This window comes from Capra hircus, chromosome 24, assembly GCF_001704415.2.
Source record: "Capra hircus breed San Clemente chromosome 24, ASM170441v1, whole genome shotgun sequence".
Taxonomy (NCBI): Eukaryota; Metazoa; Chordata; class Mammalia; order Artiodactyla; family Bovidae; genus Capra; species Capra hircus.
Genome location: NC_030831.1, coordinates 41,906,867 through 41,934,010, shown reverse-complemented (window position 1 = coordinate 41,934,010; position 27,144 = coordinate 41,906,867). Strand labels below are relative to the sequence as shown.

Here is a 27,144-nt window from a genome sequence, read left to right as displayed (position 1 = left end):
ACATGAGGCTGAGATCATTCTGGGTTCAGGCAGGCCTGAGCCCGTGCCATGGGGGGCTTCGCTCTGTCTTGTGACTGGCCAGCCTGTGACACCCCTTTCTGTTCCTCCTCGATTCCTGCATGCACAGGACCTGCCGGGCTGCACTGGTCCTCCTGGCATCACTCTTTCAGCTGGGCCCCACTGCGAGCAGCTCCTGGACCTCACACGGGGAGAGAACAGCTGGGGTCCACATCGTGGGGTCCGCCTCACTGTCAGATCGCGGCTGGGAGGCAGGCTGCTTTAGGTGGGACACCTCTGCTTCCTGGTCCAGCCGGCATGGGACCTGGGTCCCAGGGTTACCTGACCGGCGGAGCAACCCCAGGTGTGCTCAGATCATGCACACACACGTTGACCTAACCATGGATGATGGGAGAGGATGCAGTTCTGCATGATGCCGTGGCGCCCCCTAGAGGGCGGTCGTCACCCAGGCTTCAGACCGGCAGGTGGACGCCCCTCACGCACCCCTTGTCCTGCAGTGTGGAGCAAGGCTAGCTTCCCGCTGCTGTCTTGCTCTGTGCTCAGTGTGGATTGGAAGCATCCGGAAGAGCCCCAGACCCGTCTGTCCCCATTTCTCAGGAGAAACATCTGAATTCGAGAAATAATTTAATCATTCCCCACCCCCCCATCCCCCCTCTCCGCCAATCCATTCTGTGAATCCATTACTATCAGGAAAATCAAGCAGTAAATAGTTTTCTCCTTTGCCCTACGTTCAATGGACGTTTCCTTTTCTTTTTATCTAGAAATCAAAGAGAGAAAAAGAATGGGAGAGTCTTGTTCACAAAGACATGGCTGTTAGGAGACGAGTGCTGGAGGATGGGCTGCAAAACCCACACCTCTGGGCGGTGGGAAGGCCAGGACCTTGCTGTTTGAATACCATCTCCAGCGTCACCAAACACCTGCACCTCCTGAACATCACTCAAGATTCCTGATCAGTGAGTATGTGTTCTTTAAAGGGGTCAGGTCCACTTCTGGAGCTTGGAGAGGAGCCTGCCTGGTGCCCTGCCACAGCCCAGGGATTCCTTGAGTCTGTGCTCTGGGCCCTTGTAGAAGGAGCTCTTTGTGTCTGTACTCATGTCAGAAGGTCCCTGGGAGGAAACCTGGTAGGTCAACTCAGAGGATGCATAAAAGGAGGGTTTTAAACACTCTGGGAGACAAAGTTTGTTTTAATAAACTAGCAATCACCTTGGAACAATGACACGGCTCTGCTTCCTCCTCCCCCCAGGGTACTGCTGCTGCTGCTGCTGCTAAGTCACTTCAGTCGTGTCCGACTCTGTATGACCCCATAGCCAGCAGCCCACCAGGCTCCCCCGTCCCTGGGATTCTCCAGGCAAGAACACTGGAGTGGGTTGCCATTTCCTGCTCCCATACATGAAAGTGAAAAGTGAAAGTGAAGTTGCTCAGTCGTATCTGACTCTTAGCGACCCCACGGACTGCAGCCTACCAGGCTCCTCCATCCATGGGATTTTCCTGGCAAGGGTACTGGAGCTGCCAAAGTTGCTGGGTGCTTTAGGAAACAGGCATGGACAAGGACACTCCAGCTCAAAAATGTCACGGAGGCCCCGGTGCTGGGCTGGAGGGAAGGTGATGTGGTACAGCCATGTCCCACAGCTGTTCAGTCGATGGAGCAGCAGAGGCGAGCCCTAGGTCAGTGTGCTTTACTTGATCAAAGTACATTCTTCTTAAAGATCATTCTCGTGGGGTTTTAAAAATCAAGGTTTGGAGTTTCTTGCTGAGGTTTTTGTTTATTTTGATTAGTTTAAGGAAGTTGAGATGTGGCTGTTTAAATGAATACTGGGCCTGACTTTATATTCTTAAAGTCCTTTATAAGGATAATGAAGTAAATCCCAGGTAAGAGAAAACACAGACCATAGGACTATCTGTCTTAAAATCTTTTTGCTCAAATCTTAGATCCTGTTTGGAACTACTTATTAGAATTTAAGAAATGAATATATGTTACTGGTCTGTCAGAAATGTGACTAGATCAACAGTTTGGGGGATTTTCAGTTACTATCAAGACTCCCACTGACAAAGAATTTTGTCCTTGTCATATGTTGTTTATTAGAGATCAGGTAGCTAGTCATTGAGAGGGACTCAGTTTTTGCTGGGCGACAGAATAGATTTTTTAAGGAAAAATATTTTACAGGAAAATTCTGCTAGTGTCTTTTTGAAAATTTTAGTTTTAGGTAGGTATTTCTGAAGAGGCAACACATGCTCATGGGTCAGAGTTCAGGGAATAAAAGGGCGTGTCCCTTCCTATCCTGTCCTTCAGCCTCATGTTCACCCGCTCAGCGGCAGTCAAGGTTTTCATCCTGCGAATCCTTCCAGGTATTTTATGTGTACAAGCGAATGTGAGCATTGTAGAATACCATATGTTTTAGGGTTCCTCAGTTGGCAGCCCCGTGGAGCAGCTACAGAAGCAAACAGAAAATATTCCCAGCAACCCAGGTCTCCTGGGAATGGACCTGAGCTTGTTTATCCGAAAGGATAATGTGAGTGGGAATGGGACTAGATGTAACCACTGGAATCAAACACATCGGAATGCTCGTTTAGGCAAAGCCTACTACAAACACCTGTGGTATGCCTGCCGCCTCACTGACTGGCCGCCCCCCCTTGTCTATCCAACTAATACACATGCTGAGGGGCCCTAAGAGTAAAGACACTCAGAAATGCCACCACTTTCTGTCAGCGAGATCTGTACCCCAGAACAGTACAGACATCCATTCCACAAGTATTTGCTTTATTCCCCAAATGCCCATAGGCATAAGTTTCAAAAGTTTAATTATCAATACTCCAATTTATTTTCTTAAAAACCCCCCCAAACCTGAGGAACCTACTAGCAGTACCTGGAAGAAAATCTCAGCAACAAGCCAGGGGGAAAAGCCACTTAAATAAGCGCAAAGCCAAAAATGTTACAAAAACTATAGAACATGACCCCAAACGCTGTCCAAAGGCAGGGAATACAGGATCTGACTTGGCAGATGGAAGGAATACTCAACAGAGGTGTTTGTACTCATCATGGAGAGTGTAGAAATATTAGTGTATTTCCTGAGTTCCCTGTGGCCCAAGTATAGGCTCTAAGTAAGTTCTTAAATGTTTTGGCAGCCAAGAGTTAGCCACCTGGTTGTGGTGGGTGTTTAGTTGCTAAGTCATGTCCAACTCTTTGTGACTTCATGGACTATAGTTCGCCAGGCTCCTCTGTCCATGGGATTTCTCAGGCAGGAATACTAGAGTGGGTTGCCATTTCCTTCTCCAGGGGATTTTCCTGACCCAGGGATTGAACCCAGGTCTCCTGCATTGCAGGCAGGTTTTTTACCATCTAAGCCACCAGGAAAGCCCCAGAGTTAGCACCTACTAAATTATAAAATTAAAGATTATAACAAATTATTATTGCATTATCCTCTTGTGAGTTATGAATAAGCTTAAAATAACAGATGTAGCAGTGGAGGAGTAAGTCCTTGTTGATTAATGTTTAGAATATCCTTTATTGAAACTCAAAGCACATTTTTTTTATCCTCAGAAAATGTATCGTGCTTGAGAGTCAAACTGGCTTTCAGACAAGTTCTTTTCGTTCTTTGGCTAAAGTACTATTTCTTGACTGATTTACTGAATTATATTAGTAAGAATTTTTACCACGTTAGGCAAATAAAGGAGAAGGAAATGGCAACCCACTCCAGTATTCTTGCCTGGAGAGTCCCATGGACAGAGGAGCCTGGTTGGCTGCTGTCCATAGAGTCGCACAGAGTCGGACACAACTGAAGCAACTTAACCTGCATGGATGCATTGGAGAAGGAAATGGCAACCCACTCCGGTATTCTTGCCTGGAGAATCCTGGAGACGGAGGAGCCTGGTGGGCTGCTGTCTATGGGGTCACACAGAGTCGGACACGACTGAAGTGACTTAGCAGGCAAATAAAAAATATTAATTGCCAGACCTCAAATGAAAAACTGCAGGTGTGAAAACATTTTAATGCAGATTTTCTGTTGTTTGATGGTGAGATGAAAAGGCATGAGGCGAGCCTGGCGGGGTGAGTGGGATCAGACTGGGGGCCTGAGAGGCCTGCTGAGGAGCCGGGTCTTTACCTGAGTCCATTGCAGAGCCACCGTTTTAAGCAGACATCTGATAGGATCTGCTGAGTTCATTCATCCATAACCCAGTCAGGGCCAGCCTCCAGCGTGCAGGGTACTGTGTTTAAGGCAACCACAGAACAGAAAAACAAGGCCCCTTCTTCATGGGCTCTGAATGCTGGATGAGAAGAGATGAGTAACAAGAGGCTGACTGGTAGATACTTTTGGGGGTGCTGTCACTGCCTATTAAAACAATGGAACTGGAGGGGGGTCATGGGGAGGGGTTGCTGCTTTAGAAACAGAGGTAAAGAGGCCTTAGCTGAGGTCTGAGTCAGAACAAGGAACCAAAATCTGCACAAACAGCAGAAGTGGCTGAGGAAACAACTGCAAAACCCAAGGGTAGAGTGAAGCTGCTGTGCTGGGGGCAGAGCCAGCAGGGGTGGACAGAGGAGAGAGGTGATTTGAGTGACGAGGTTGCTGAGGCCACAGGCTGGGGAGCTGGGGAGTTATGGCCATAGACCCAGGGGCGCCTAGTGTCTCCTTTCCTTACTTCTTTAAATCAAGTCTGACCCTGAGTTCCGTGGCAACCAACGTCAGCCCGAGAGGCTGTCACCTGCCCTGTGTCTCACAGAGCCCTGGGGCCAGTGTGGGGGCCCTGAACAATGAGAGCTGAAACCTCCAGAAAGAGGCATCTGCAGGCTCAGGAGCCTGGCCCTCTGCCTGAGCTGCCAGCCCTCTCAGAGCTCTAGCCTCGTCCAGGGCCTGCAGAGGCCCCAAGGTTGGCGAGGCCCAGACCCCTTTGCAGCCTGCTCTGCGCTCTCTCCCCTCCCCACAGCAGCATCCCCAGGGGCAGGTGAGGCTTCTGGGAAACAAAAGCAGGAAGTCTGCCTGCCTGATTCCTCCTGGGCACCTCAACCCTCTGGGACACAGGAACACTGAGGCCTGGCTCTCCGCCTGGAACTGGAGCTAGGATTAGGTGCTGATGACCACAGTCTCCCCTGGCTTCAGTGTGAAGCACTGAGCTCCAGGGGCAGGAACCATCAAGACACTGCAGAGGTGACCATGTCTGAATGGGGGGTGGGGTAGGGGAGGGGGGCTACCTTCAGGCAGAGGGGCATCTCTGCACTCTCCAGCTTCCTCCATCAGTCCCAGCAGCACCAGGAGGACTGGGGACCCTTCTTTCCTCATCTCTGCTCTTCGAGCTCTCATTTCAGAAGCCAGATGGCAGGGTTGTAGCTGCCTCTATCCTGCCAGCACAACTTCAAAATAAAAAGATGTGAATTTGCTTTTTGGAGGTTAGGAAAAACCTCTAAGAACTCAACAGCCACAACTCCTAACCAGCAGCTGCAGGCTTATCTGTGGGCACTGTGGCCTGGAGCTGATGGGTCTTCAATAGCAGCCTGCTGCCTGGGGTCCGCCCCACCAAATTCTCAAATTCAGAGGTTCCCCCTCCTGACTCCAACCCTCCCTACGTCAGCTCCTCACAACCGCCGGCCCTGGACACCATCAGCAAAAGAACAGCTTTCTGGATCAAATGAATAACCTTTCCTGAAATTGGTTCTACCCCTCAGGTCCGTCACCCCTCACGTCAAGCAGGTGGGCAAGGACAGCCTGTCCCCTGGACCTTTCCTCTCCACTAGGCTGTCACAACGCAGAGTCTGGGAACAGCCCTGACCTCACTGCACGAGAAGCCTAGGGCACTCAGCTCCAGCAGCCCTGCCTGTTGAGTCAGGGTGGGGCCGATAGGTAGTCCTCTTACCCAAGGCATTCTCGGTGCTCCTGCTGACCAACCGACCAATGCTTGGAAGTTCACAAGAGGCTGTGTGGCTTCACAAGGCCTGCAGGGCAAGGAGAATGTATGTATCTCATTCCACGTTTTCCCCATGTTGGAGTAAAGCCCATGAAAAAGCAGAGAGCAAACTTCTGAAAGAGCCTTTGTTTCAACAGATCTGTAGGGATGTCCAGAGAGAGGGTGACATGTCTCAGCTGACCCCTTAAACAATAACTGCACCAGACAGAAATGGCAAACTTATTCTGGTTTGCCACGTCGACATTAACAAAGAACACTGCACACTCATTTCAATTTTTTATTAAAATACCTTTTTGTTCATAGGGACAACCAAAGGAAAAAATACATAATTTTATATGTCATAGATCATGTAAAATACAATAAACATAAACTCTTGGGAAAGAATAGATTTTAAAAATCTTCAATGAAGATTTCAATAAAAACAAACTTTAAATATGTGGCTTTTTACATTTACCTCATTTTCCAGAAGTCTTGGTTTCTTTTCTCTATTGTGATGCTATTCTATTAATAAAGTTATTCAAATATCCAAACATTTTATCAATTTTGCTTTCTGAAACATTAGAAATCATATTTCTAAACAAATGACTCTTATAGCATCTATGTATCTTACTGCACTTGGATTATCATTTGATTTGGTACTACTGTTGTGAGCACAGTCTTAGTAATAATTAGATGTTATTGGGAGGGCTCAGAAAAGCACAGACATGTCTTACTAAAGGACAGAAACTTTTATATATGACTTTTAGAACACCTACTGGTTTAAGATTTAATTTTTTTGGATCTAGTTATAAAAAAGGTAACAAAATGACTTTTGATTTTTTTTTAAACCAGAGCTTCAATATAGAAGTGAATTGTGCTTAGAATGATAATAGATGGTATAAATCATAGTAGAGCTATCAGTTTCCCAAATGCTATACTTTTAATTTGGAAAACTATCGTTCAAAACCTGAAATACATTACAGAATTGGAAACGAAATTGTTTAGGTGAATCCTTTCTTTTAACTCCTTCATAAGTCAAAAGGTTAAGTAAATTTGAATGTAAAACTTACCATTATATTTAGGGATAATCTCTATTGGGAGAAATAGTGATAAGAAAAATCAGTTAAAACACAACATGGTTCAAGAAATTATTCTTCCAATAAGTGATATTACATTTTAGAGTTTAATAATGAACACCAAAAAAGGAAGATAAATGCAATTAAAAGAAAAGCTTGCTGACATATTTATGGAAAATTAAGCATGTTGTCAATAAACACAAAAGCATTCCTCTATTCCTAAGTATAAATGACTCTGAAAAACAGTAAAGTGGAAATGAAGCAGCTGGCTGCAGATTTCTTTAAAATTTTCTCTCAAGTTCAATAAAACCTTTGGTTTTATAGTTATTAGTGAAGAAAGGGAGCTAATGTTTGTTTTCAAGGCACTTGTAAACAGAGGCATTCTAGGTAAAAGTAAGAAGACATCCCAATGTTTTCTCATCTGAAAAATACATCCATGAGCTAAATTTCAACTTTTTAAAAGGCTAAAGTACCTTGAGTGTTCATTAGAGTTATCTGAAAGAGAGAAAAGTTATCAAGTCTTTATATTTTATGAAAGTTAATCATAATATCACATATGATCTTATAACTACTGTTCAGATAATGAATACGAAAAGCATTATCTATTTTTATATACTAAAATATTTAGATATACAAAGAGGTATTCCTAGAAAGTTATTTATAATTCAAATATATACTATTTGAGAAATTAATAATTTTGTAAAGCTAAGAGTCTCTGAACATAAACATGTACGTTTCAGTTTCACCCTTGAAGATCAAGATTTTATTACCAAGAAGGGCACATACTATTTAAGCTTATCTTCACTGACACAATGTTCTGTAGTGTATTTAGAGTTAATGTCATCTTGAACAGAATTATCTGGGGGTTGGGGTGGGGGCAGGCAGCAGTTCATAATCTTAACCTCCTAGTATGTGATTTCCTATGTTTAAGGAGAACACTTGATTCAGATACAAACCTAAAGGAAAGGTTACAAAATAACAAAATAATGAATGTAAATAGTTTTAAGTTTGTTTCTATTAGAATCCAGGCATTTTCAACCCTCCTCCTTCATACCTGGATTCTCTGCTCTGTCTCCTCCGACCACCCGTCCACTGGAGGACGCGGCACTAAGCCTGAGCGGGCTCATTTCCCCGTCCAGCAAGCACAGGGCTGCCATCTCCATACAAGGGGCGCTGTGTCCCTGGAGTCCAGGTGGCAGTGGTTTCCCATTCCTGGAGCTCTTTACACTGGTACCTTAAGTTAGAGAAAGCTCTCCCTTCTTGTTTACCAAGCCGTCCTCTTCACAAAGCCTCAGGTGTGCCAGGCAATTCTTGTAAAGATGCTCCTTATGACCCACACCAGCACTCTGGGCCTGGGTTAGAGGAGGAGAGACTCTCCCTACAGCTTTGTCATATGTGGAGTGCAGGACTGAGTCAGAACCAGAGAGTTCTACATTGTAAAATACAGTAAGCGTTTACCTTCAAAAACCAATGTAAAGGGGTTTCAAATTAAACTTTTATGGTGATCTTTCGGTGAGATCTCAGAATGATCTATATGACTATCTACCCTACGCACAGAATGGGTAAATAACACCAGGCACAGTGGAAAATGGCAAACAACTCTAAAAACTCAGCGTCCTAGGAGTAGTACAATGAAGAAATCATAACTCATTAACATGCTCTAAACCTTTGACACAAGAGGCTTCTGGAATGTGGCAGAAAATGACAAGAGGCTTTGTGTTAGAAGCCTCTCCTTTCTGCAGGCATTCTCTGTGCACTTGCTCCTCAGATGACCAAGGTTGTAGGTGTTTCGAAGAAAGGGCTCCTGCCAGCAGCAGGCAGGAAGAGCAGTTAGAATTGGAAGTCAGAACAACCCTCGATTTGTCAGACTTTAAAAGTAACTCGGTCCAAACTCTTTACATTTTCTCAATCTGCTGCATTTGGATGCAACCAGGAGACATCACTGAATAGCTTTCCATATCACACCTCTGACGAAACTGCTTCTATCTGTACATCTTCTCCTTCCTTAAAACATGCAGTTCATACATTTGACAGTTTTGCTACCATAGTCGATGCACTCTGGGCCGATGCACTCGCAGCAGGCATTGTGGAACCAGCGATACTTGGAAGCACCCATGGACTCACAGGATATTTTACACTGATGTATGGACATGCAGTCATCAAAGTAAACCACGGTACACATGTGTTCTGAAAAACCAAAGATGAAGTAAGGTTTCAGAGCAATGCGTAGGAAAAGGAGGAAATGCTCTAATACCTAGCCGAACACCGCTAACAAGTTATTTATCTAAGCTCTCTTGCTGTGAGCCTGCCCAGGATGGTGGGTGAGGTGCGGGGAAAAGAACACATCTGTAATCACATTGAGGAGGGAGTCTCCTGCTCCAGCTCAGACACAGAGGGCTTCCTTCACCACTGCCTCAAATTTCACTTTGACCTGGAAGGAGACCATTGGGCACCTCCGATAAGGAGAGGATCCTCCAGCTAAAACAAGTTTGGGAAATACTGTTCCAAATTTATACTGAGAATTTACAATAAAATAAACTTAAGAAATTCAAAGGATGCACTGTGGTTAGAAATGTGGCACAACTCAGCACTGGTTATTAGAAATTACCCTGGTTGGTGTCTCTAGTAATTAGCTTCGTGCTAATTATTAGTTCATGAATTTGAATAATCTTTGAGAAAGACTTATGAATTATTTAACATCTAGCATGTATCTATCTGTATTTCAACAATGGGAAAGTGGTAGTAAGACATATTCGTACATTTCTGAAGTTTCCCAAGACCCAGAATTTGTCTTATAAAGCACTTTAAACTGAGGGGAATTACGGATTCTTACTCTTTATTATCAAAAACTTATCTGCTTTTACTGTTGAGGGCTGAAGTTTACACTACTTCAGATAGGTAGGCTTGTAATGGAGGGCACAAGAAAGGGAAACAAAAAAGCACAAACTATACTGCTTGTGCATAACGCATCTCAGATTATAAGAAATAACTGTAATACTCAAACCTGTCTTATCCTTCCACAGTGGACCTGTGTGGAGAGTTGTATTTGGAAACATCACAGATTTTATGAAAGTCACATCCCTCTTACATTCCAAAGTTCAGGTGTGACTGCTCACTAAGACATGTTCCTAAACACGCTTCTCCAAGTCTTACACGTCACTCTTTCATTCAGTTTCCCTGCTGACCAACAACACTCACTTGCAGACCACTGGCTGGGCTCAGGCTACACCTGGAAATCAGGTGCCTGTAATACCAGCTGGCTCATTACAAAACTGAGCTGATGGCCTGGCATCATTCATGACATCAATGCTATTACAGAAACCTGGGCTCCTAGGACGCTCCAGATGTTACCTGACGATGAACAGCTCTGCATAAGGTAAGCAACTGTTGCTGTCTCATGAAAATAACAACGAAAACCTAATGCAAATAAAATTAGAACCAGGTTATCTATTTTTCAGTGTAGGCTTTATCATTGAGAGTCTGAAAGAGTTGTGAGAACAACTCCTTGTTTACTCAGGGATGGGTTATTAAAGTCCAGAACTTACTTAAGACTGTACACACTCAAAACCAAAAAGCTGCTCTAAAAGATGTTAAAACAGGCTTCACAGACCACACAGAAAGCAAGGGGGGCAAGAGAGAAAAAGTCAACTTTGGCAGTTACCTTTGTCACTAGAATATGGAGCGTGAACGTTGTTACTGGGAACAGACACATTTTGGTGGTGGGGTTGGTTCACGGTTTCTAAAAATGAAACCAGGTTCTCGTGATGTGAGAGCTCTTCTGCAACAGGGAAGGAGACGATGTTCCAGTTCAGCTGGGTGTCTCCTTCTGTGAGCGCTCGGAAGAGGGAAGGGATGGGCTCGTGAAGCTCCTCCACTGTGCTCTTCGAAGTTGGTGGCGTGTCGCTATAGTTTCGAGGGTTACACATACCTGGCGGAGGGGGTGGGGGTGGGGGGGGGTGTGTGTGTGGGGAGATGGGAAGGAAGGCAAAGGGAATAAAATTTCTTTTTTTCACTGATTGAAATGTCATGATATTATTAGGTAGTGCCTTGAAACCCAAGCTGCAAAATAGTAAAGTCAGGTGCCTTCTAACATTGTACACAGACACTTTCCTAGCTTTTTGGCTAAGAGGGCCTAGAGGCAATGACACCCTAGTAACATTGAGTATACCAAGGGCCCAGATCTTGTTTTCTAAATACCTATACTTGGCTAAGAGGAACAAAGCTCCTTGGGGAAAAGAGTGACTCCAGAGGTGGGTTAGGGAATGTCCAAAATGACCCTGGGACACCTTTCTGTGCCAAAAAGTAAGGAAGTGATTAATGAATGATGGCATATGCCAAAAGACATGGGAGGCAACCTGAAAAGGCTCCCATTGGCCAAACTGACAATTTTAACATTAAAATAAATACTGACAATAATGGATTACCACTCTATGCCAAACTGACAATTTTAACATTAATGGATTACCACTCTATGAATAAAATAGCGATTTATGAGTCCTTATATTATAAATAAATGAATTTAAAAATGGAGGAGAAGGGAAGGTTCTTCCTTTTAGTCTTCTAGCCTATAGGAAACGTAGAGGACAGAGCAACAAGTTAAATAACCACAAGAAGCTCTCAGTCAGATCCAGAAGGTGGCATATTTTCCACCACAACTCTCTAGTGCCTTCATCAAGTCAATGGAATTTTAAAAGGTGATGAGGGGAGGTGGAACTTTCTTAGAATAAAAGAAACTAAAGAAACCTAACAATCAAATATACTAAGTGGACTCTGATAGATCTTGCTTTGACTAAAACAGCAATAAACAACCCTTAGGCCACTAGGGCAATCTGAACAGGACTGCGTGTTAGACGTGAAGAAGTACTGGTAAACATGTTAGCTGTGGCACTGATATTATGTTATGTAAGGAAACTCACTCTTTCTTCAGATGAATAACTAAAGCAGTTTGGAGGTACAGTAAAACTATGTATTTACTTTCTAACAGTCCAAACAAACAAGGCGGGGACAGACACACAGACAGATGATGGGCGGAGCAGACATGGCTGATGGCACTGGGGACCATTAAACAGCAGTTCACTGTGCTCTCTATTTCTGTGTATATTTGGAAAAGTAAAAACAAAACAAACACACACATACCCAAAACAAAGCCTGTGGGTAGAGATCCAGGATCTAAACACCACAGCATCTGAGGAGTATATTGAACAGCAAAGATGAAATAAGCTATGGCAGTTCCTCTTAAGAGAAAATCAGAAAAGAGGAACAGATGCTCTTACACAAGGGTGCTGGAGGAGAAAGCTTGCCGGACAAAGTGCATGGTTCAAGTCCACAGTAGGAGAAGGGACCCCTCTAATCTGGGTCCCCTCAGAAGTCTGGGCCCCACCCACAGGAAGTATGGGACGTGTTTCCACTTAGAAGGGAGGTGCAGCCATAGGTCTGCAAAGAACACCAAGGGAGCCCAACTTGGAGGAGAGCTGCCTACAAGGAGGAGAGCACTGCTGCACAGAAAGATCTGGAATATCTAAACTCTATGCTAGGAACAGCAGCTGAAGCTAAAATGAGAGATGAAGGTATGTAATGAATTAACTCAAAGTTGAAAACCGGTCATTAAATCCTTAAAGGTAAATAATATTTTGGAGGGGGAAACTAGCTAAGAAGCTCACCAGTTACTTCTAAAATTGTAGAGATATGAACAGGTATAATTAATCTTTCTCAGTGGAAGAACTCTTCCTAGAAAAAGCCAAATGGCACTATTGTGTGATGGTTAAAAGACACACACACACTCGCTCAAACACACATATACTCTTTCTCTCTCTCTCTCTAACACACACACACACACACACACACACACACAACCTCTTTCTCTCACACACACACTCTCTCACATACACACATTCTCTCACTCAAACAGTGTTTTAGTTAATGATACAAGTACATTCGTGTATTTGGCCTCCATGTTTATGATAAATGCTTTTACATGTTTATCAGGGGTTAATACCACTGTCTCTTTTTTTCTTTCATTATACATACTAAATTAACTTATATTTAATGCTCTAAAGCAATTCAAACTTCTTTTATTTCAGTTAACATCACACACACACACAAAACTACACCCATCAAGGGCAGAGAATAAACTGTCCATTTTGGGAGGACAATGCAGTAAGAATTCATTTATTTGACAGTCACAAAACATTGGCATGTGTTCTGTGTGCCAGACACTGTACCAGGTACTATCTTAGATTCCGAGATATAGGAGCAGGAAAAGGCAAATTGGCTGTGGCTGTCTCAGAACTCAGTACAGCGTAAAAGAGAACAAGACCCTGAAACATTAACTCCCTCTTTGGGAGAGTGCAAGAGCTGAATGTCACCGCAACAGTCTCCCTCAGGCCCATGTCACCATGGAACTCGGAGAAGATTCAGGAGCAGAAGACCTATTCTATCTATAAAACAAGAGCATGCCCCCTTACAAGGACAATCAGAAGAGGGCTCTTGGAAATTAAAATGAAAGCTAATGGAATTCCCTGACAGTTCAGTGGTTAGGACTCTCCACTTCCACTGCAGGGGCCACAGGTTTGATCCCTGATTGGGGAAGTAAGATCCTGCATGCTGCGCAGTGCAGCCAAAAGAAAAACCAACAAACAACTCTGCTCTCTGCCAAGACTGACCCACCCCAACCCCTGGCCCCCAGGCACCTATTCCTGACCTCTCTCATTTAAAATAATAAATAAAATTTAAAAGTAAAATAAAATTTGCATGACTTAAAAAAATATGTACAAACAGTACAAAAATTAAAAATAAAGGGTAAAAAAAAAATCTTCCGCTTGTTCCTCCACTCTTATTTCACAAGAATTTCTTCCCACACCTTTTCTATAAAAATACAAACACATATATATGTAAATACTATTCAAAATAAGCAAATGCAATGATGTTCTATATACCTACAATATCTTATACACACCCTAGTCTATGTACACAAAATACATTTATACTATTTAAGGTCTCTTAAAGTCAAGGATTCTGTGATAGGAAATATTAACAAACTTAACGTCAACTTACCAACACAGTCACAGCACTCATCCCAGAGGGTCCCAAGACACAGCATGCACTCCTTACAGCAGGAGCAGTTTCCTTCTCCAGGGCGGCACTGGCAGAGCTCCTAGAAATGAAGTAGACGTTCAGACTTAAAATTCCAAATAACTACATTTAAAACCGCTACTTTTTTGCAGCAAAAAAGCACTCCATAATAACTGCATTTACAGTAATTTACTCTTGGCACATTATTTTTTTAAATTTAACATAATTAACTATTTGTAGGAACATAAATATCTACAAAGTAGATATTTAGACTTGGAATTAGATTCAAGTACTACTTAGATCTCAGGAGATTCAGATTTTCTTTTGGACACATTCAATGAATGCATTTTGGATCCTTTTATTTTATTTTGAAACAAAATAAAAGAGATTTTACTTCATAACCTATAACTTCATCTCCCATATTAACGCAACACACTCAGTACAAGAACAGAATCCACTTTCCAGCTATTAGATTCAAATGCATGGCCAGTTGACTTGTAGTGGGAGCTGTGGCTCCTCAATATGTAAAGTGTAAATAACAGCATCTTTTAACAGCTATTTTCATTAATCTAAACGTGCCTGGCATGGCTGACTGTTTACAAAATGGGCAGCAATCCTTCCTCTCCCCATGTCACCCTCTTTGCAGCTCTTCTGATCAAGAGACAAGGGTCTATTTCCAGACCTCTTGAATGGAAGTCATCTTGAAATTTGCTCTGATCAACAGAATTTGGTGGAAGTGATTTAGTGTCAGTTCTGAGTGTGGGCCTGAAGAGACCTGGGGTGTTTCCACTCCTCTTAGAATTTTGCCCAGCTGCCATGTGAAGCCCCAGAGAGAGCCACATGGACAAGTCAATCCCTCTGAAGCCACCCCGGCTCAGCCATCCTCCAATCAACCAGCAGCTGACAAGAACCACAAGAATAAGCCCAGAAAACCCACTCGGCTGATAAAGCCCCAACCTGCTGATCCACAGCAAGAAAAGCAAAATAAATGGTTATTGTTCCAAGTCACAAAGCTTTGGGATGGTTTGTTACTGCATGAAAGTAATTAATGCGGCTTGCTTTGTACATGAAGCTTCAAGGTAATTTCTTTAGCCTCTCCTCTATCCCTCCTCTGGCCACCAGAGCCACTGCTAACAAACCCAACCTAAAGGAAACTCTATGGAAACACATGGCTTACTTGGCTTTCTCCAGCTGGTGACATTTTATATATATATATATATATATATATATATATATATATATATAAACATAGCACAATATTCATCCCAATTAATCTTACTATGTTTCTAGACCATTAGAGTCAATCCATCATTCTTATATGACATAATTTTTTGCAAAATGATATCTCCAGTTTTAGTGAGAGGTAACTGACATACATCACTCACTGTAATTAACACTGACATACATTAAACTTTCACATTTAAGGTGTACAGCATGATGGTTTGATTTACATTGTGAAATGATCCCTGCAGTAGGTTTAGCTAACATCCATCATCTCATATAGACAAAATGAAAAAAAAAAAAAAAGTTTTCTCCTTATGATGAAAACTCTCAGGATCTACTCTCTTAACAGCTTTCCTATATGTCACATAGCAGCAGTAACTACAGTCACCATGTGGGACATTACAGCCCTAAGACTTACTTATAACTGCAAGTTGGTACCTTTTGATCTTCCTCCAATTTCCCCTCCCAGTGATCCCACTTCTGGTAACCACAGATATGACCTCCTTTTCTATGAGTTTGTTGGGGTTTTTTGCACTTATTGCACTTAGCACAATGCCTTTAAGGTCCATCCATGTTGTTGCAAATGGTAGGATTTCCTCATTTTTTTATGGCTGAATAATATTCCACATCCCTGTGTGTGTGTGCATATATATGTATACAAATATATGCAAATACACACACACACCATAACTTCTTTATCCATTTATTCATCAGTGGAAACTGAGGTTGTTTCCCTATCTTGGCAGTTGTATGTAATGCTGCTATGAACATGGGGGTGCAGATACCTCTCAAGAGTTGGGTTTTTGCTTCCTTCAAATATATCCCCAGATGTGGAACTGCTAGATCATGTGATGTGTGATGGTTCTATTTTTAATTTTTTGAGGAACCTTCAAAATGTTCTTAACAGTGGCTGTATCAATTTATATTCCCATCAACAGTGCACAAAGTTCCCTTTTCTTCTGAAATTCTTCACCCCTTTCACAGCCTGTCCATGTTCCAGTACCAGCTTCAGAAAGATTACCTTCTACATCACTTTCACTTCAAAGCCGCCATCTTAACTAGAGAGCTGGTTGTGCTGAGATGTGGGATTTCTGTGTGGACTGGCTATTTACTAGTTCACTAAATGCCCCGTGACCAACCCTGAGCACCACTCTGTAGGCTGAATGTAGGATCCCAACCAAACTGGATGCCCATAGAGCTGGAAAGAAAGCCTGACCTATTGCCTCCACTTTTGTCCTGCCACTGCCTCCCCCAGAATTCCTAAGTGGGTTTTATGTAACATTAACAGGCACTATGCTAAGAGTTTTATAAGCATTATGTTAAAGCTCATAAAGCCCTTACCAAGTTATTATTTATCTCTATTTTTTATATGTTATGAATTTGTACATCATTCAATTAGTAAGTGGCTGAGATCTGACCCCGGTTCTGGATCGCTATTCCTGCTTTTAAAACATAAAGCTTATTAATATAAATAACAACATAAAGCTTCTCATTAATTTAGCATTTCAATAATTATAGTTATTACTTTCTTAGAACAAGCCCATAATTAAACTCAGCTAACCCTTCAGGTTGCTTAATCAAAGGCACTATTATATCTTTCACTCTCAGTACTCGAATACAATGACAAGTGCTACTGCCCAAGTTTAATCATTGTTTGTAAAGGTAAAATAAGTATCATTGGCATGAGCTGCAAAACCAGTGAGTTGGGATTTAATACCTAATTCTGTTTTTGCTTCAGCCAGTTAATGATCACATCACTGCCTCCCTGGTCTGCAAGTCTCAGGGAAAGTGTGGGTGCTGCTCCTGGTCCAGATGAAAGGCTGGAGGGGGCGGGTCAGCAACCCAACCCAGCTGGGCTCTAGTGTCCTTCTTCTGCCTCAGGGCTGCTCCAGCCCCAAGGCCTCCGCAAGCCAGAGCTAGGGGGGCATTCATCTCCACCTCTGCAAAGTACCATGCTAGGTGTTCTTAAAGCATGGTGATCACACCGTTCAACACATTTACAGTGGAAAAAACTGAAACCTTATACTAAATAGAAAACAGAAATTTGTATGTTTGAGCTAGCCTACATTGACCAGCACGAGTATTTAGAGATAATTTGGTAATCTGCTTCAAAAGCCTCTATGAAATGAAAACATGGCAGGATGAAAAGTTGTGGGAAGAGTCTAATCATTTAAAATGTAGTTTTACTATGTTAGTATCAGTGAAAATCTTGACTATTAAAAAGAATTTCAATTTTTTTCATGCCAAAAGACAGATTTCATATGACTATTCAATCTTAAGTGGAAAATCTTATTCTCTGTATGACTAAGGTGCTGGTGAGATCTTAATCCTCTATGCAAAATAAACTGGGGGGCATTATTCATCTAAGACTAAGCCAAGACTTACAGTTTCATTTTATAAACTATTTATGAAAGAGTTTTATTTTATAGACTCTTTATGAAAGAGTTCATTTTATAAACTTCCATACTTCCAGGTCAGAGATGGAAACTGGTCACTTGAGGGAAATTTGTATTTATATTCTGCTGTAAATTCACTGGTAGATATCTCCACTCTTTAACTGTTGCCAAAATCTGAGAGATTTGTTAGCACCATTGTTAAAACAGGGAAATATCATCACTGGAAACAGCATTAGAGTCTAGTGGACAGCAAACGACTTGGACCCTGTAGGGTCTGGATTCAAGTCCTGGCCCGCAAATGGCAGCATGTCACACCAAGTCTCAGTTTCTCAGATGCTTTGTGATCCGGCAGTCCCACTCCTAAGTATTTACACAAGAGAAATGAAAACATACATCCACACAAAGACCTATACATGAAAGTAAATAACTTCATTCATCATCACCCCAAACTAGAAACAATCCATGTCCATCAGCGAGTGAACAGATGAAGAAATTCACACAACAGAACATCACTCAGCAAGACCAAGAAAGGACTCCCTGACACACACAGCAGCACAGTCAATCTCAGAAGCACTCTGCTAACTGAAAGAAGCCAGTAGCTACAAAAGGGAACACACTGTGCGATCCTATTAGCAGACATTCTGGGAAAGGTGAAATTACAGGAACAAAAATCAACCAGTGGAGGGAAGGTACTGAGGATGGGGAGGAGGTTAGTCTTGACTCCCTGGGCATGAAGGGACTTTTAAGGGTGATGAAAATCCTCCCTATCTCAACTGCTGTAGTGGTTACATGAGAGGTTGTGACCAATCTTACCCCCAAAAAGCTTTGGGAGACTAAGGAATACCTCATCTCATTTTTGAAGGACCAGTATAGTACACTGAGGCCCATAAATTTATTATTTTAACAAATCTGACCTGAAAAGTATAAAGCATTATATAAACATAAACTGGTATTAAAAAAAGTAACGCAAAAGATAGTTCTGAAAATACATTTCTCTATTTTAATTTCAAACTAAATTTCGCTAACATGTATTTTTTAAAAAACAAAGAAACATAAAGCAATGCTGGTGAAAAATGCAGAATGTGAAAGTTGTATTAATATACAATAACCTTTATTCTATATTTAAGGGTTAAAAATCACCTAAACATAGAATAAAAAGGACTGTATCAAATATTAAGAGTAGTCAGTATTTAGATTCTAAACAGGACTATAAATTGCTTCCTTTCCTTTTTCTTCTTCTATGTGTTTTGTGGCGTCCCTTTGAGAACACAATATTTTTATCAAGGCAAATTTAAATTTAGGTAGTAGGACTTCTTAAGATACAGTTTAACTGTGTACAGTACAAAAAAAAGGACACTCAAAAACATAAGCTGAGGTCCTTAAATATTAAACTAAACAAACCATAACTATTTATAATATCATGACCTAAACCCCCCAGGAATGTCAGAACAAAGGTAATTACGAAAATGAACACTGTGGGAACATCAGTAACCAACAAGGCATCAAACTGTACCTGTGATGACACAATTTTCACAACCCTTACTTAGGTCAAATGAGTGTTTAAAAACCAAATATAAACAACACATCTTCAAATAATTAACCTTTATTTGAAAGAATAAACATAATTATAATTATGTTAGTTACAACAAATCTGTTTTGATATACGAATACTCTTTAAGGAGGACATCAGACAGACTTTCAAACTTGGGACAGAAATATCTAACCCAAATCTTATCAACATGTTTAAATTCTAATTGGCAAACTTTTGTCTTGAAAATAATATAAACTTAAGTGAAATACTACTAACATTACAAAAACAGAATTTATCCTTTTGGTTAAATAGATCAACATACAAGTTCATGTATATACATGAACTACCAAAATATATTAAATTACACCCATTTTTTATATAACCTCATAACAAAACTTTAATTCTACTTCAAAAGTACCCCAAAGCATTTCTTTAAAATCATCCAGATGAGGTGAAGTGGGAGGAGGTAGAGAAGAGACTGGACTGGCCATATGCTGACCACTGCTGGAGCTGAGTGATAGGCGAATGGGGAGTTATTTTACTATTCTCTCTATGAACATTACATTTAAAAACTTCCAAGTGTCCCGATAAAATCCTCATCTTTGGGGTGTTTTTTTTTTTTTGGCCCCACCATGCAGCATGTAGGAAAGCACGAAGTCTTAACCACTGGACTGCCAGGGAAGTCCCCTGCACCTTTGCTTTGAAGGGAAACAATGACTTATTCTTCCCTTAAATTACATTAGGTATGACTTATTACTTCTGGATATTAATTTCAAAGATTTTCAGGAGGCGTTCCCTGAAGCAAAACAGGACAAAAATAAGTCAGAGTCACAACCTTTAAAGACAGGGAAGTAGGAAAAAAAGGGAAAACATAGTAATATTCATAAAAGGAAAGAAGAAACATTGCATACTTTACACCAAATATTACTAGTGTAGTAACCAAGCCAAATAACTGTAGCAAAAAACTAACATGGAATTTAATTAGCACTGATTAAGGCACAAGGGAGAGGAAGTTAATTTTTTAGTTTACTGTGATTAAGAAAACCCTGAAGTTACCTGAACTATTTACAATTTTAACTTGAAATACATTTTATTATTTTTTTTCTTTTTTTTTGAAATACATTTTAGAAAGCTAGAATTATTAGTGAGAAACTACTTTGAAATTTCAACTTGTTTCAGATAATCTAAGATTTATTGAGTAGTTAAATAACTTTTTAGAATAAAAAAAACCAGACTGTTGATTTAGTTCATAAAAGCGCAAAATAAATATTCAGACAACAGGCAAAGTGCTAAAAGAATGCATCAGTGATCTCTGAACCCAAGTTTGAATAGCTTCATGAAATATAATGTTTATATCATCCTAAATATGACCATAAATATTAGCTAAAAATACAAGTCAATAAGGGGTTTTTCAGTTCTTAATACAAAAAGGGTCTGGAGATTTCAGCAGCAGAAGTATAATATTGATCCAAATTTTAAGTATTCTTTTCAAAAAGGCAGAAGAAAAAAACAGGAAAGATTTTGTTAAAAGCAAAATCTTATATTACCATTTTTTCCCTAAAAGAGGACAGCTCAACCACTCGTTATATGAGCAAAGGAATATACCAAGATGACAATATTGCTTTCCTGATGTTAAAATTAGCTTTCTTTCCTGTCAGCACAAGATAAATACTTACACAGGGACCACCCTTCTACACAGCAACTTGTAGGAGGGGTAGGAATGACTGTGTTGGTGAAACACATTTACACAACTCTGAGCTTCCAGAAAATGTTTTATATTTAGTTGTTTCATGAGTTGCCGAGGGCTCAAACATAAACAAATGTTCTAACTTATCCTCACAGTACATCATTTCAACACGACAGATGTTGTTCAAACCAAACCAAAAGAACAAAAAGCAAAGCTAAATGCCCTCTTAGGAGGGAAGTTTCTTCTACAGCATGGCCTTCCTTAAAGTTCTTATCTCCCATCTCTGTTTCTGTGCATGTTTTTCTGCAAGTTTAAGGAGAAAAGCTATCATTGCCATCTAAAATGTCAACGTGCCTTGATCTATGTTGAGTGGAAACGTGGAATTTTAATAACTCAGTATGTGTGATGGCAAACAAAGCCCCAGCAATTCCTCACCTTCTCAGGGCCGTCAACCACTCTAAGAACCTCCTGAACACTAGGGACTCTTTTCTTAGAAAACTGTACATATGCAAATTTGAATATAATTCTGGGGATCCCTTATAAGAGAAGCATTTACGAGGCCCAAAGATCCCAGCTGATAATTCTTAACACGTGAAAAGTCAATAACCAATCTATTCCTCAAGTGAAGAGAACAGGACTAGAAGAGGGCATAAAGTTCAAGTTTCTACCTGACCAGTCAGACTACCCTCCACACAAGGGCAAAAATGACAAGAACCAGGTATCTACCAATCAACTACCACCCCAAAGAGCACAAACATCAACCATTCAAAACAAACAAACAAAAACTTCACTTCAGGAAAATGATCAGCCTCAGAGCAGATCCAGCATCGAGGACTTCTCTGACCCTTAAGTGATACCCTCCAGTCTATGTATGCTAGCCCTGCCACAAACAGTCTGGCCAATCAGACTTTTATGCTTCATTCTTAACTATAAAAGACATCAAAGGAATATTGTACATTTGAGGAAAGCATCATGCATGAAATAAATATACATTGAAAGAAAAAAATTATCTTGGAAGAAAAAGAAACCTAGGTAACAGAATGGGGTCGAGGGGGAGGGGAGAGACATATCTCCATCTCCATCAATAAAACTTCTAGTAATTCTCAGAGATATCTGAGAAAATGGCATATTCGATACAAGTAAAAGTGTTAATATGAAAAATTACCAAGCAGAAAATAAGTTATTGCTAAAATTTTAAAATTCAATAGAAAAGGTTTTAAGAAAATCCTCAATAAAAAGACTCTCATTTTAACCTTACACACTCTGCCACTACACACTACCAAGGGCTATCTCCACTATTCCAGAAAAGGAGTAGATGATTCCTGGCTCAGAAGGAACAGGAATCAGAAATGCTCACATGTGTGAAACCGTGGTGTGTGTTTTTTATTTTTTAAAGAGTCTTATGTTCTTCCAATGAGTTTACCAGAATCATCATTTAATAGGAGAAGCTGCACCTGATTTTCCAGTTTTTACACATTTTTTTTAACCTACTTTTGGAAGTATTTTGTATTACAGATTTTTTAAATTAAATAGCAAAACAAAAACTTTTAAGAGTATTTATCGACAGTAACCAAAAGCTTTCTTCTTTAAATACTTCCTTACCAAATAAGGTCTTTAAATAAAATCCAATTTTTAATTAGCTGAATAATGGAAATCATAGTCTTGGAGAGTCAAAAATAATTTGAGATTTAAGTAGAATTCCATCTAAACATGAATATAGCAATTATTATGAGACTATTTCTAATAGTGAATAATGAAGCTACATTGAAACAATGTGGGAAGTGGCACAGATTCCCCTATGACCACAGCATAAAGCTGGACTTCACGAGAAGACTACAAAATTTTCAGCCACCATTAAGCCAGTGTGTCAAATCAAAACTTCTAGGTATAAAGCTACATGATATTAAGGAATTATTTTTAATTTTTAAATTGCTGATAGCTATGTTCAAGAGTTCTTATCTTTCAGAGATAGACATTAGAATTTGATAAAATAATGTCAGGGGTCTGCTTGACACTAACAGAGATGGGGATCCTAACAGTGCTAGGGAACAGAGATGAGCCAGGGGAGGCCCTGGGTTAATGACTGCTGTAACTGCTGATGGTACTGTTGTTCAGTTACTGTTATTCTTCTCTCTTCTATTTAAAAACATCCAGAGTTTAAAAAAAAGAAAAAATTAACAACCAACCTACAAGCCTCTCTAGTTAAAAGTTTTGGTTTAAAATATAAAGGGAGGGTATGTGGAGTATGAGATGGTGGTAATCACACTAGCAAAAAGGCCAGGTTTCCCATAATGTTAACTATTAATGAGCACCAAAACGTCACAAATCAGCACAAAATACCTCTCATCTACAAAACTCATGATCACTTCTAGTACATATGCACAAGTGCTCTCATATCAGGAGTACAGGCAAGAGTTGGCTGAGTCATATTTCATACAGAATTCAAATATACATAGTTTCAGCAGTGCACTGAATTTCTTAGCCAACAGCTAGAACAGAGGCTAATTAATACAGACACAAGACTGCTGATGGTCTAACAGGATGGGAAAAGGGAGAACAGCTATATAAGACGTGAAGTTTACCACTAATTAACAAAACTTTATGGACAGTAATAATCAGTATGCATATGGAAAGGCCATAGCCTTCGTGTTCAGACACAGGCCACGTTCCGCAGCCACTTATTAGCTCTGTGAACTAAGCCAATCGCTCAACCCCACTTTTCTCTTCAGAAAGGCTTGCCTTGATGGCCTAGAGAGATCACTGTCAAGTATCTTGAAAGCAGATTCTCCCAACACTTGCGACCTTGAGAAACCCTGGCCCCAAACCACCCAGCTCAGCTGCTCCTAGGTTCCCAACCCTTAGGAACTGTGTAAATAATAAATGTTTACTGCATTAAGCTACTCTGTTTGGGGTAACTTGTTACACAGAACAGACAATTAGTACATTATATTTAGAGAACAGTCTGTCTATGATTTGACTAGTTAAATTTTTTTTTTCTAAATATAGTAAGTGAGCCTCTTTGCTATGTAAACTCAATTGTACAACAGAACCCTTTAATTCACCTGAATAGATAGCTCATCACCTTGTAACGGCCTGTTTACAAAGCTGGATATTATTTCCTGTACTGAACTCCTTGAGTCTGAGTTTGTTTGTGAAGTATGGGGGCAAAACCCCAGACTAGTGTTACGGTTCTTACACTGTATTACATAGACACTCTCTGTGTATTTGCATTCTGTATTTGCTATATAATAAATTTTAATATTAGTAAAAAGAGTATTCTTAGTCCTACCTGAATGAGGCATTTGCTCACATCACTGGCACAGAGTGCTTTGTTACAACTCAGTGACATAGGGACCCATGTCAGGAACACCAGAATGGGGAGAGTAAGCATAACAACAGAGAGTGACTTCATGATTCTTCAAAGACAATCAGTAACTCCCAGGAAGCTAAACAAACAAAAAAACAAAAAATTTTAATTCAAAGGCAAGTACTAAGGTAAAAGCAAATACAAAAATAAAAAACAAATAAGTAAACCAAGACTCGTTGTTTGTGTTAGGACTTCTGAGTGATCATTTATAAAGATTATTCTCAACAAAAGATTACTTACACACTCAAAAAAAGTTACAATTTTATATAGTAACATCTTGTTAGCCATCTTCAAATGTATAGAATTCTGAAATTCCTCAGACTATCCAGAAATGGTGACTGTGAAAGTTAAAGCAAATAAGTAGTTTCAATATTACACCGTTACTATTCAGCTTTAGTTTCAGGCCTACTATTCAACTTTAAGCCAGTCAAAAAACCAAAAAAACTATTAATATTGCATTATAAATTTTTAAAAACATTTAATGATATTGTAATTCCCACAATTAAAATAAAATTTAAAAATGCAAACTATTCTAGTGGTTACTTATTACTACCTCATTTTGTCTCTTAACATAATTAGCTAGAATGAAGCAGCTCAACGGAAGGAGTGGGCAGTTGCTCCTGACATACTTTAGCGATTAACAAAGGGAAGAGTAAATTATTGACTGCATTAAGAACTCTGATTTATCAAAATGTGACGATATTCTTTTACTTCTTTACCTTAACTACCACAGATTCTTCAAAATTACTGAAAGATGTTACAGTCCAAAACGAGAAAAAGACCAGCACAAATTCTGACGGTGGTAAAATCAACCAACACGGTCATTAAATTTTCAAAAAGGAGAAAATAAAACTTTCTAGGGTTTAAAACACACTCAAAATGGAATCAATGAAATAAATAGGTGAGGTGAGACGGATAAAAGGTATATTTATGGGCCTTTCAGATCGCTGTAAACCTTTATCCTAAGTGTGAGGAAGAACAATAAAGCAAAGCCACAGAAGGTGGAGAGAGAACCGGGGCTCTGAGCCCGGGCGGCTCGGTTTTGGACGAGAAAGCCCGGAGACGGAGCCAAAGCGGGGCCCCTCCAGGACCGTCGGACCCACCGCCCGCTGCACTGAACCCGGAGCGGCCGACCCGTACTCGTGGCGGCCCAAGAAGGCGTTGGAAAATGGAAGCTTCCTGAACTAGTTATCAGCCCCAACCACTGAACAGGGGGTATTTCCCCAGCTCACGGCTGTCCCTGCGCCCCTCCCCGAGCTGCCCCTAGCGGGCGTCCAGGTGAACGAGGCACCGAGAGGCAGGTAGCCGGCTCCTCAGCTGGGAGCGGCTGCCTCCGGGGCCCCGGGAACAAAGCGCCGCGGCCCTGCTGGCGGCGCTGACAGCGGCCCCGGAGGCCCGCGAGGAGCGACGCCTCGCGCCTGGCCCGTCTTGTCCCCGGCAGGCCGCCCAGGCCGCGCGGGCCCCGTCTCCTCCCGCCGCGCCGGCCCAGCCGCGGCCTCTAGACCCCGAGCAGCGCCCCCGCCCGCCCCCGCCGCTCACCGTGCGCAGCGAGCTCGCCGGGCCCCAAGTTCCCCACGGGTCGGCCGAGCGGGCGCGCTGCGGCTGTGGAGGGAGGCAGGCCGCGCCGTCCTCCGCGCGGCGCCCGCAAACCTCCGCACCGAAAGAGGCAGAGACCGGCCAGTATCCGCCTCACCCCCGCACCCCGCTTCCCTCCGCCCCCTCGGCTCCCGCCTGGGCAGCCGCCAGCTCCCGCCAGGAGGCGTCTCTCACTCCCCGCCGCGCTCCTGTCAGTGCGCGGCCCGGCTCCGCCCCCCGACTAGGCCCCGCCCCCGCCCGCGGGCCCAGCGCGCCTAGGGTCCCGCCCCGCTAGCGCTCCGCCCACCAGAGGCCACACCCCCGACCGGGTACACCCGCCGGGCCCACGCGTTCAGTCCTTTCTCCCTCTTCCCTGTCAGCATCTCCGGCCCCTGCTCGGCAGCTTCTTGTTCCCACGGACCCTGCCATGCGGCTCTTCTTGCTCCAGGCTCGACTTGCCCTGGTCCCGGAGCTGGGACGTGATGTCCACGAGCTCTTCGAGTCCTCACGGCCATCCTGGGAGGGAGCTGGTCTCCGCCTGGTTATTGGGGATGCCCAACTGATCGAGGCAACTCGCCAGTACCCAGTGCAGCTGACACCTGAGCCCAAGGTTGACGTCAGAGGGAGGACTTATTAAAAAAGCAGGTTTCTGGGGTCTGCCCTCACCTACTGAATAAGTGTCTCCAACAGCAGAGCCTTCAGTGCACTGGATGCTGCGCCCTTGGAGGGCCCCTGGCCCTGTGCTCAGCGCTGGAAGAGCGCAGGGGGACCCGTGGTGCTGGTCCAGAGGGTGGTTGGCCAGGGAAGAGTGAAACCGTTTGGTGTCGTTCCGGGGCTCCAAAGGGCTCCGGTACACAATCCTTTACCTCTCTTCACAGAAGGCATTCAGCAAAGAGGCAAAGTGATGAATAAGAAGTGTTTTATTAGACTAGGACGCTTGTAAGGCTTACAAAAGAGTGGGCAAAGGGGTGTCACACCCCTAGGCCATAGTTTTATAATCAAAGGAAAAATGGGGAGAGGGAGAACTTCTTCATCTTTCTTGAGTAGACATCATGCTTCCATCATCAGTTCCTCCCTCAGGTTCCGCAGGGGAGTTTTGTCAAGCTAGGTCCACAAATTACTTTTTTATGTGTGCAGAGAGCATGTCCGAGGGGTCATTAACTTACTGAGCTCATTGGGCAGGATGTGGGGCTCATTCCACCAGTGTTTTATTGCTTGGGGGTCACATCCCATGCTTTTGTTGCATGGTTTTGTGTTTAAGCAAACCTGCTTTCTTGAGTAACCATTAAATTACAGGGGTCTCCCATATTTTTCTATTTACAATC

The 27,144-nt window shown here is 42.0% G+C and overlaps 1 protein-coding gene across 1 annotated transcript; it reads right to left on the bottom strand.

The window, feature by feature from the left end:
* On the bottom strand, positions 6,177-26,004 carry TWSG1 (twisted gastrulation BMP signaling modulator 1). Its single transcript, XM_018039726.1, has 5 exons — positions 25,784-26,004; positions 24,167-24,323; positions 14,022-14,121; positions 10,630-10,896; positions 6,177-9,155 (listed from the first exon to the last, which is right to left on the bottom strand). Exons 2-5 carry the CDS (start codon positions 24,287-24,289, stop codon positions 8,974-8,976), a joined length of 672 nt encoding a protein of 223 aa, XP_017895215.1. The 5' UTR covers positions 24,290-24,323; positions 25,784-26,004; the 3' UTR covers positions 6,177-8,973.